The 12,595-nt window shown below is 36.8% G+C and overlaps 1 protein-coding gene across 2 annotated transcripts in view; it reads left to right on the top strand.

Moving 5' to 3' along the window:
• The first annotated feature begins 871 nt into the window (after window positions 1-871).
• reep3b (receptor accessory protein 3b) overlaps window positions 872-12,595 on the top strand; it is a 30,111-nt gene continuing 18,387 nt past the window's right edge. Inside the window, exon 1 of one of the 2 annotated variants that reach the window (XM_084134996.1) lies at window positions 872-1,181. In XM_084134996.1, the coding sequence (XP_083991122.1) occupies window positions 1,150-1,181 (32 nt within the window). In that variant the 5' untranslated portion in view covers window positions 872-1,149. The remainder of the gene's footprint in view (window positions 1,182-12,595) is intronic. The other variant, XR_014608948.1, reaches the window with a different exon arrangement.

The raw sequence follows: 12,595 nt of genomic DNA, 5'->3' as shown, positions 1-12,595 counted from the left end.
ATATATTGATAGATATAATACACAACGTATATTAATCAATATGAAATAGGAAAATATAAAAGATGGAAATTACAGTTTCTAACTATTGTGATTCAGGAACTATTTGCATAAAATGCATAGATTGTATCTATATTATAGCTTCTAAATGTGTAAACGTTTTTGTTTACACATTTAGCAGCTATACAGTAATATAGATTATATTTAACATTGATTCTTGTTCAAAAGATATAACATTGATTCTTGTTCAAATAGCAGGTATAGGGTTCAAATCTGTCACTTTGAACTCTGATCCCTTTTTAAGAATTAGCCTAAACTCAAATTAAAATCATAATTTTGGTATTCATGATTAGATAGATAGATAGATAGATAGATAGATAGATAGATAGATAGATAGATAGATAGATAGATAGATAGATAGATAGATTTACAAATGAGGAGAACAATATAAGCTGTTGAACAAACAAAAGTGCAACAATATGCAGGCTAAGTGTTGTGACAAGTTTCGTTTAGCACAGTATATAGCAAGGTGTTTTTTATATATATAGAAAGAATAGAAATAGTATAGAAAGTGTTAGTATTAATGGGTTAAGTAGGTTGACAACATTCCCACAGTCTGTGTTTGCACTAGAACGCCAACGAGATCAAAGAGTTTTTATTTTCAACGCTTTTATATTTGATTGGTCTGTACCTCCTCCCGGTGTCTATAAGCGAATCAGCATCGAATGCGTTGAGAGTTTGATGTTTGCGTTTCAGAAACGACGTCACTTAACAAACATTTTAACTAGCCAACCCACGCCCGAGTTTCATGTAAACAATTCATATTAGCCAATCACGTAACAGAAAGATCAAGCCCTGAAATCAAATTATTTCTGACGTCAACGTGAAAGCGCACCTTTAACAGAAACGGCGTCGGTGTTGATCGAGAGCAAGAAGATGGGCACAACAAGACTGTCATTAGTTTAACAAATTTTGACTTCATAGTTAGTTTTATACGAGATGTTTGTGCGTAATACTCAGTAATGAACGAGCGGAGGCTCTCAGGAGACAGTTAATGTTTGTCTTCGTTTGAAGTTGTACACTGAAGTTGAAGTAAGGTTAACGTTAGCTTAGCTAGCATCTCTCCCTGCTCGGCTCCATCCTGAGGAAAATATGGTGTCCTGGATCATATCAAGATCTGTCGTGTGAGTATAATCCTCATTTTGCCCATACAAGTAACTTAGTTTATTTTTTATAGCTCGGGTGTTTAATTAGCTCTTCATTTTACTGATTAGCCTAGTAGCATCCATGATAGCATATTGAAGATTGTAAAAGTAGATTTATCTTCTTCTCGAACGTTCATTTGCTATGATTGTTCAATTTAAGCGTTTTACGTTTTTTAAACCTGACTTTTGGGAAGAATCCATGTTATTTGGAAGAAAAAGAACCAGCAGCAGCAAGCCAGTGTTTGTATGCTATATTAAGTATCTAGTTTGCCATCACGACTGGACCGCTGTATGAGAGGGTATTATGTCAGTAGTGAAATTACTCTTATAACAATGGACGTGTCAGTGGATGCTTTCGTGTTGACGCCTATTACAGAGATTCTTGCTGGTACTTTTGGGTTAAGGTGGAGCTGTCATAAACTTGTGACTCATTTCTCTGAACATTTTATCAACCTTATGTTATGGTTGATGTCATTCGACAGGCCTGAACACATATTATAGAAAGAAAGTGATTTTACTTTCCAGTCAGGAAATCAAAAAGTATGTCTGCTTAACCTCTTCTTTTTTTTTTAACATTAGATATCACATAATTTAAACTACAGATTTACAGTTTTCTAAATGAATCAGTTCTTTAGTTCTTTGATATCATGCCTTTCACTATATGTGACCCTGGATCACAAAACCAGTCATATGTCACACGGGTATATTTGTGAATAGCCAACAATACATTGTATGAGTCAAAATTATCGATTTTTCTTTTATGCCAAAAATCATTAGTATATTAAGTAAAGATCATGTTCCATGAAAATATTTTGTAAATTTCCTATCGTAAATATATAAAACATTTATTTTTGTGAGTGAATGCAGCACAATCGTGAACATAAATGAACAACTTTAAAGGAGATTTTCTCAATGTTTTGATTTTTTTGCACCCTCAGATTCCAGATTTTCAATAGTTGTATCTCGGCCAAATATTGTATAAATCTCAAATTAAAAAAACTGACCCATGTGACTGGTTTTGTGGTCCAGGGTCACATATGACATGAATTTGTTTCGTCCATAAAGGAAAACGACAGTTTTTTACATCTGTTAATAATTGTGTAACATATAGCATTTTAAACAGAAAAGTAAGACATACACTAAAACAAAGTACAATATATTATTTTGCACCCATTTAGATTAAACTATAATAGCTATAATAGTCATCATTAATTCTTATTGGTCCAGTTTCACAGACACGACTTAGATTAAGCCAGGATTAGGATTTAGTTAAAATAGGACATTTAAGTAGCTTTTTTAAATATGCCTTGGAAAAAAAACATTACTGATATACATCTAAATACAAAACAAAATATTTTAAGATATGTCAGTGCATGTTGCTTTCAGTAAAAACAATTAATTATAAAACAATAATAAGTATTAGCGATAAAATATTCATATTTAGTTTATTGTTTGTTACATTAAATAATAATAAACAATCAGTGTAAAGCACTTTTTGAACACTCAAACATAAAAAATAATAAGTATTCTTTAAAAATATCAGTCGACCTCTACAACAAAAAGAGCCTATTTGCCTTTAGGGTTGGAAAGATTTGAATGATTGATGTGTCTGTCCTTGTTTGGTAGCTCATTTGCAAACAGCAGAAAGAGGATCATTTTGGTTTATTTTGTGGGCAAGACACATTTTGCAACGTGGTCCCCTTACAGCTTCCAAGAGTCACTAGCAAGCATTTAGGAGGAGATGTAGTCAGTCACAGAAACCAGCAAGTACCAATTACAGTCCACCTTGCTAGTTTAAGGTTATAATTCTGCGGTTAGGATTTTACAGCATATACGATGTAGAAGTTCAAATATAGGACAATAACTGTAAGCTTCTGGCAAGATGATGAGAAATCAAGACCACGTTGTGTGTCTGAAATGATGCCGTGGGCTTTTGTGCTGCGTAGACACTTTCGTGGCTGTGTTGTGTTTTCCTGCTTTGCCTTTTTTCTATTTGAAATTGAAAGCACTATGTGTGTACAGAATACACACCCAAAACTCTCACGGGTCTTTAAAATGCAGTAAGCAGTATGATATTATCAGGTAAATTCTAATGTTGAGGGAAAAATGTAGAAATGTCTTAAACAGGTTTTTCCTCATTTTCTTTGGTCAGGATCACTGGTGTTTATGCATCAACTTCAGAGCCGTTTTTCTGATTCCTATATTTAGTTGCAGTGGCTTTTTTTTTAGCTTCTACTTAATTTTTTTATTACAAGTGATTTTTAGGGATGCACAATCATGATTTTTCATGGCCGATTCTGATTGCCTTTTTTTATAAAGGCAAATTAGCCGATTCTGATACCTGTTGCCGATTTATTTTTTACTTTAGGGGTGGTTGATTATGATTTCACTTTTCTAACTTTAGTTAGTGTGTAATGTTGCTGTTTGAGCATAAACAACATCTGCAAAGTTACAACGCTCAAAGTTTAAAGCAAAGGAAGATATTTGCTTTTAAATAAATAGTTTTTAAGGACTACAACAAACGGCTGGTAGGGACTACACGACATTCCTCCCTGGGTTAGTGACATTACTAACCCTAAAATTTACATAATCCCGCCCTTGGGAACACGCAGTCCATGTTGAGAAGAGGAAGAGTTGTTGTGGTAGAGCACATTTGTGTGTCTGCTCGAGCTGTCGCATTCGTCTTTTCACATGCAATACAGTACGTAACACAAATGCAATAGCATGTCACTCTGTAGGCATCTTAAAACAGTTCCCACATGAGTGATTTTATAGATTATCATGACAGAATATGCTAATCAAAGACTTGAAGATAGTTAACTCCACATCAGCAACATAAATTCATCAGCCAACCATTCAGAAACGTCCTGTTGCATTCTAGATGTTGTCTCTTCTTCTTGAGTCTCTCTATCATTGTCCGACTCCAGTTTAAACATGAAAGGCAGAACAGTTTCTGACATTTTAGTGCATGTCTGCGTGAGGTAATCGGAGCTGCTATAAGAGCTCTTGAAGCTCCGCCCTCTGTGCCGGGAGCAGCAGCTCATTTGCATTTAAAGGGACACACACGAACCGACGCATTTTTTACTGACCCTCAGAAAGGGACAATTTTGTCAATGCTGTAAAAAATAATCTGTGGGGTATTTTAAGCTAAAACTTCACATGCACACTCTGGGGAAAACAGAGACTTATTTTACATATTGTAAAAAAGAGGCATACCACCCCTTTAAGCTAATTTGTTTGTTTATTTGCTCTATATCAGGCAAATTGGCCTTAAACAAAAAATATGTGAAATTATGCTACATAAAACAACTGCACAAAACAAAAACAGCAGACGGACTGAATGAAAATGCTAATTCACTCTCTGACAGTAGGTGGCGCTTATGTAACAGCAGTGTTTCTTTGGGTACCGCTGCACTTATAAACACTACTTTATTCGGGGGTAAGAGGAAAAGAAAATGCCATCGAAACTTTTCTGAAGACAGTCACTTCCCTTCAGAGATGCATTCATATAAACCCCCACTCCCAATTCAATATTTATATTTTTCTTCCTATATTTTAAGCATCGCCAACAGTGAGCTTGCAGTGCCTGGTACAGTATTTGCTCTGCTGGCGCATGTGTTCTCTTTGCATGCTTCTTCTGCGTGTCCCGTCTGTGGCCTGTTTTAACGTCCTGTTTAGAGACCTCGAAATATTTCACACAAATGACATTTTAAGTAATGATTGTAATGCAGTTTGTGTGCAAGTCCGGAACAGGGATCGGCTATTAAAAAAACAGACCATTCTGATTGATAGCGGTTGACCGGTGCATCTCTAGTGATTTTACCAAGATTATATAAGGGTGAAAGAAGTATCGTCTGATATCGATCCCGGTCACCTAAATAAATAATACTACATGATAAATAGAAGGCTTCAAATAGACCCACATGGGTTATTAAGCTATTCTTAACAATGTACTGTATGTTAAGTATTAAAAATAAAATAGCCTAATGGCTATGCACCTTGTCAGGCTTTTTTAGGCAAAATACATGTAGTCCCAAGAGCTGAACCATATGTGCTTTAGAAGACTCTCAGCATCTGGCTCAAAGTAATTCAAATCAGCAGCATCATCAGAGTGAGCATTGCCTTGCCGTTTCTTAGCAGGAAACTCAAAGTTGACCTAAACCTGAGTGTCAAGGCCCATCTGAAGATTTTATTTTTTCAGCTGCACACCCTGAGAACGATACCCTGCTTCATGAAAATACTTTCAAGACCACTCAGTGCAGGTCCCGTTTCCTCCAGGGGCCCACTGGAGGAAAACCAACTCCTTGTTGTGAAAACAATGAAAGACTGATGTGCAGCACATTTATTTGTGTATCATAGGGGCCGTGCAAGTTTTTTTTATGGGAGGAGAGGCCACAGGCGGACAGTGAGGAGAATCAAAGCCTTCCAACAAAGCGATTGCTAAACCTACAAGTTGAGCAGATTTTATGGCTTTATTGCACACTCTCAGGGCTGGGCGGTCTGACAGTATATACCCTGCAACGATATAAACCTCTTAACCGGTAGAGTGAGATGTGTCCCAAACAAGTTAAGAAGGGGTAGAACCTGTTATTAAGGGGTGTTTGTTAGGCACAACACAAAGCAGAGTTCAGTTTAAGGTTGCCAAGCAGCGGCGTAGCGCGTTCATAATGAATTAACTTTTATATGCAGTGGCAGGTGTGGGAATATCTGCTATTTAACAGCTTTCGTATTCTTATAATATTACTGTTAATGTTTGGAGTCTTTTATTTTTTAACTCAAGTGTTACACAATGTGAGAGACACTCACAGGCTTGCAACCTGGATTCAAGTAAATGTTAAATATAATCAAATGAGTGGCCTTTATAAATAATTTAAGTATTGTTCAAAATTGTGCATTATTTATATAATACATAAAATATGTCTGACAAAACACACTGATCAGCTTTTTCCGTACTGGTTCCATACAAATTTTTCATCCTGCAGATTTAATTATTCATAGCTTTCAGACATGTTTCTATAGTCTTTTCTAAGATATATATATAGAAGTTATATGATTATAAATATATGTTTGGGTTTCCATGACAAATGAGTCAGCAGTAACTTGCATGACTGATATCTAAAAAATTACAGAGCTGTTGGTTTGTTGGTGATAACACCAAACTACATATTTTGCTTGGTTGAGAGAGTAAGAGTAACAGTACACTATTTTATCCAGTTAAAGGACAGTTAATTCATTTATTAAACCATAAATGTAAAGTATATTAATAACTCTTCAGAAGTTTCTGTCTTTGTTTACACGGCTGTCTAACTATGTCCTTACCAGGGTTATTACAATTTTGGATTTTTTTTGTGTGTGTGTGTGAAAATTTCACTAGTTTTAGTTTTGTTTTTATTATTTGTATTTTATTTTTAAGAAATTACTACTTTTTTTTTTCAGTAATTCTTTCATTAGTTTCATCCCACATAACTTCCATATCCATCTGCCTGTGAAGACACGCAAACATTTCATCAACAAATGCTACAAGCAGACATTACACTGTAAGCAGCTAGTTGCCAGAAGTTTACAGTAAAAATACGGTAGCAACTAGGGTTAAGGGTTGACTACCAGTACCACTCGGTACAAAAAAAAAAAAGTTGAAGGTACCAGCATTTCTTTTTGTTTGCATGTTTGTTTGAGCGCGCTCTGAGTGTCAAAGGTTTCTATTTACAGCGTGTTTTTACTACGGTTGTTGTTTCGATTCCGATACTAGTATCGGAAATGCCGCCGATACCAATAAAAATTCTGGCATCGGTTTCGGCGAGTACATCTACCCATGTACCGATCCGATACCATTTTATTAAACAATAGCTAGTTATGCACACTAGCTTTGCTTAACACTGCAAATCGGAGACCAATTCTTCTTCGCTGCTCTAAACAGTGGTTGCTTGTGGCAACACAGGAAGTTGTGCTGTTGCCATAAGCAACCACTGTTTAGAGCAGCGAAGAAGAAATGAAAACGCAAATTTTCAAATGCAGGCGCGCGGCAAGCGCATAATGTAAGAGACGCTGGCGCCCAACATCAAATGGCAAACGTAATGAAAACGGAACAAAACTGCGCTACTCGTTATTTTGTGCTTCACGGACCATTAAACAGTTTGGACCAATGCAGCGCGAGCCGATCTTGATCAAGCTACACTGTTGCTACCTACACAGCGCTAAGAGATCCAGTAAAGAAAGCATTTGAATTCGCCACTGAAGTAATAACATCGCTGCGAGATCTAGTGAGAAGCATTCACATTCTCCGTTATTAACGGATCAACCAGCGCTGACGTGGAAACCAGGAACATTGTGCTTTCAAGTAACGTTACGTTGGTTTTATTTTGACATTATGAATACAGTTGCTGCCCTCAAATGTTAATCTGAAATAAAATAAACCTTTGTTTAGAACTACTACAATATTACATTTCATTTTTTTATAAGGAGCTGTTTTTGTTTTATATGTCAATTATAGCTCCATCATTGCTCAAAGTAAAAAATGATCATACTTTATGATGTTAGTTTTAATAAAAAATAAATAAATAAAAAATGTAAATCAAGGAAATTTCTCTGGCATTTCTTTCTTTTTGCTGTATTGAAAACGTACCGAACCGTGACACCAGTGTATGGTATCGAACCAAACCGTGAATTTTGTGGACTGTTACACCCCTATTATTCATATATAATTTTTTAGATTCCTAGATTTATTTGTTGCACTTTTTTATACAGTTATATTGTAAAACTAAAATACCTTTTATAAAATAATTCTATCAATTCATACAGGGCTAGTATGAATTGCAGCTGTATAGATATACACCCAGGTATCGGATTAGTACTCGGTATAGGCCGATACCCTGAGTCCAGGTATCGGAATCGGTATCGGGAAGGAAAAAAGGGTATCGGAACATCTCTAGCTTTTACAAGCGTTGAACATGGTAGCCAATCACAATCATATCTGTTGAGTGCGTGAACGCAATGGCATATCAGAGGTGCTAGTCAGTAAGTTACCGTATTTTCCGGACTATAAGTCGCACTTTTTTTCATAGTTTGGCTGGTCCTGCGACTTATAGTCAGGTGCGACTTATATATCAAAATTAATTCAGACTGAGATGAAAACATTACCGTCTACAGCCGCGAGAGGGCGCTCTATGGCGGAGTTGTTCAGAAGCGACACCAAGGATGAAGAAAATTCAATGGATTCAGTGATGTGGAATGAGATCGCGGGTGCTTGGTGAACTTGTTTACTGGTAACTTGCTTGTTGGACTCACTGGCTTATGTTAATTTAGCCTATTCAGCCTCCCAGGTATACGTTTTTTATGCTATTGTGTAGCTGAATAACTGTTAATGTGTTAACACACCGGATACCTACTCAGCCTGTTGTTCTGTGTGTTGTTCTGTGTGCTGTGTGTAGTTGAATAACTTGCCTTTCCAGATTAAATGTCTGTTCTTGGTCTTGGATTTTGTAAAATAAATTTCTAAATAAATGCGACTTATAGTCCAGTGCGACTTATATATGTTTTTTTCCCCTTCATGACACATTTTTTGACTGATGCGACTTATACTCCGGAGCGACTTATAGTCCGGAAAATACGGTAGTCTGTATCCGCTTAACACCACTGAAAACGTATGAGGTTTTGTTTTATAATTGGTCGACAATCCTTTATAACCAACAGATTGTAAACACAATGTAAATAAGAGATTTATTGTATAATTAAAACATCTTTTTTTATTGGGAGTTTCTGTGAGAGTGCAGAATTCAGTAAGCTTGCGCTTTAGATATTATGCTGCCATGTAGACTCCAAAGGTTTCTGGAATGACAAACGTATTTAAATGCGTGCTTATGATTGACAGTGATAACCAACAGACAAGACAAAACAAGACAACATTTTTTTTTTACAAGTTTTTAATTCAACACTGCAAAATTTTACGACCGACTTACTGACGAGTGACTACTAAAGGTTTGGTACCGTTACAACCTTAGTAGCAACATTCTAAGTTTTGCAAATTTAAATAAAAAATTACAGAAAACATATTTCATTAACTCAAATTTGCTTTTCATTTATTTCTGATTGGCTGTGATTGTGACGGCCTTTTCTTTTTCATTGTAGAACGACAAATGACTTGCTGCTGGAAACGTTCTGCTTGTTTAGAAGATAAAACCTCTGTCTGTTTATTTGAGTTTGGTTCCTGGTTCACAGACTAGAATTGAATTGTGGGAAAACCCTGTTATCCATTGTCTACAGTCAGTCTAGCCTACTGCAGCTCCCTGTAAATTGCTGAGCAACGCTGTAGGTGAATTTCCTCATTTGGCTCTGATTAAAACAATCGTCCAATGAAAGAAAAATACTAGTTATTAGGCGCACAAAGCAACATGAATGCGAGTAACAGATCTGTAAATTACAGTGCTCCAGGGAGAGTGGAGGGGGGAAGGGTTGAGAGATGTGTGGAGCCGAACACCATTGTTACAGCCTTGGTGCCTCTGCTGTTTCTATGGCAACAGGAAAATAAACTGCTGCCAAGGTGGATCCTTGGATGAGGACCATGCAACAGGGAGAACTGTGTGAACGTGTGCTGTGCTCATCCACTGCACAGTGTTATAATTCTTGTGGATTAAAACGCTCACAAGCCCCATTGGGTGTTTGCTAAGACAAACAACACTATTATCTGTCTTACTTGGGATTAGGGATCTGAACAAACCCCTAATGCTAAATATTATAACTAAAGATTATTTTAATAATAGATTAATCTGTAGATTATTTCATTGATTAATTGGATAGAAATGATTATGACAGGGAAGCTTTTCCTGTCATATGCTTTTGTTTAAAGCACTTAATGACACATTCTCATTCATTTCGCTCTGCGTTGCCTGTTTTCCAGATGTGTTTTGTTCATAGAAATGTGTTTTTCACTTCCATAAAGTGACACGACTGGCAGATGGTTTCCGTGCATAGTACTTTGACAAGATTACTTGATCTGATTTGTTGTTGATTAGTTATTGCAGCCCTATATTAAACCCATAGACTTCAAGTGAAAGAGTCGTGTCTAGAGACGTGAGCCACATGATGTGACCACCCAGAACACCCTAGCACCACTACAGAAAATCACTACAGAAAATGTATAATTATTTTCATTGTGTTGTGTTTTCTAATCTTGCTGTTTATTGACGTTCACTATTGAAATAAATGACAGATATGTTACTGCCACTATAGTCAAGTTTTCAGGCTGGTATTGGAGTGGCCTGGATTTCTGTGTCAACACATTGTCTATCATTGGCAGCGAAAACAGCAGAAGCTGTCCCCAAATTTAGCTGCACTGCTGAGTCAAGAAAGCCTGCCTGTCTGCAAAGACAATACTTCTAAATCAGTGGGAATGCTTCAACCCGAGTTCAGCAAAAAGCTACTTTGAAGGACTCTTTTAGCCCTTGGGGAAATGCCATTTTTCAAGGCACAGCTTTGGTATGAGAGTGAAACACTGGTTTCAGAGAGCAGCATTATCATCTGGGAAACATCAAGGCTGATTCTTGCCTGTGAAACCTCGGAAAAGTCTGCGTGGCATGTCAAAATGAATGCTAGTAGCAGCTTTCCTCTGTTAGCACATGGAATTTTGGCCACAGGCACTTTAGGGCCAGAAATCAGCTCCAGATCTGTGTGTCTCCCTGTTTTTGCATGGTTTATCCCCCTGAACTTGTGTTTGGCACCTCTGAGCGTGCACTAATTGCTCTGTGACAATGGGAGTCTTGCACAAGCAGGAGGTTAGTATATGTTCTTCCGCAAGATCCCAAACAAATTTAGCCGAGCGGAACATAATAAATGGGGCTCGTGTGAGAATGACAGGCCGCAGATGAAGGGCTGGCACTGGGCCCATCTGCCGGTTTATTGGCTTGTCTCAGGTCAGTCGCTCATAGGATGAAATGGAATATCTTAGTGATTCACTGAAATGAACATATCAGTGTGACCTCTTTTCCATCTCCAACTCAAGTTTACATTAAATCCAATTAAACTGGATAATTTCTCAGTTAAATTATTGGTCATAATTTCTGTATACAAATCTGTTAAACTATTAAGCTTATATTTGAACTAGTGTTGCAACGGTACCAAAATTTCAGCATTCGGTACCAATACCTGTGAAAATCCACGGTTCTCGGTACCAATTTCGGTAAGAAAGCTTAATTTAGATTAAATTTATAGTACAGATATTAAAGTGTATATCACGGTTACAAAGATGGAAACTGTAGTATTAAAAAAACACTTTACAATAAGATTATATTTGTTAGATAACATTAGATGAAATGACCTAACAATAAACAATAGTCATATACTGTAGCAATTATTCTCCTTGGGGTTAATTTAAAAATGTACTAATACATTTTTAAAATCAAAAGTTTTATCTGATAACATTATTTAATGCACAATGAATGAAGTGAACAAATATGCACAATCAAGTATTTGTATTAAATAACAAAATGTATTTTTAATTGTAAAAATATATTGTTCACTCAATGTGTTGATGTTAGATAACGCATTAAGTAATGTTAATGAATGGTATTTTATTGTAGTGTTACCAAACTATACAGGAGATAAAACATGTTTTATTTGACTTGACTGTACTTTTATTTAATCCCAAACTGCGTTCATATTTAGTTTTAAAAGGGCCTTTTAAACCTACTAAGAGTTATCCAGCCAAGAATAAGCCTAGAAATGCTTTTCTGACGGACTGACATAAATAGGGATGCACCGATACTAATACCAGTATTTGGGTGTCGGTCCGATACTGTGCTCGTAAAACTACTCCGATACAACGGCACCCGATACCACTTTAGGGGCCGTTCACATATCACGTTTTTTGCGTGTGCAAATTCGTTATTTCAAATGTAGGCTATGCGTGATGAAAACATCTCAACATCTCATCTCAACAGGTCATGTGACAAAAACCAACCGATCGGCCTTTCCGTAACAACATTGAAAGCTCGGCCGAACAGCTGATCATAGCCGTACAGGGTGGCTTTTTATTTCTCACCTCCATAAATGTATCTAGTAGTAAAGCTAATGCAAGGGCTAGAAATAAATTAATTCTTTGCTGATACTTCCTCGTCATCATGGAGAGCGCAGTTCGCACCGCTTTCTCCTTCTTTCCACAAGCTGTTGTTGCCGCCGGTCGCCATGTCTCAGTGTTTTTATGAAGAGGATGCAACTGTGCACCTTTCGGACAGCATATCAAGACCCGGATTAACCTGGTACTTTGGTAACACCGGTACTTAAGAAAAGCTGGTACCGTAACGGTTTAATTTTTTTAGTACTGACTTGGTATCGAAGTACCGGGTCTTTTGACAACACTTATCTGGACTACACTACTGCCTGGTTTTACAGACTTAAGCCTA

This window comes from Abramis brama (assembly GCF_963993115.1).
Source record: "Abramis brama genome assembly, chromosome: 14".
In the NCBI taxonomy this organism is placed as follows: domain Eukaryota; kingdom Metazoa; phylum Chordata; class Actinopteri; order Cypriniformes; family Leuciscidae; genus Abramis; species Abramis brama.
The sequence above is the reverse complement of the archived record's forward strand: the minus strand, read 5'-3'. Positions and strand labels throughout refer to the sequence as shown.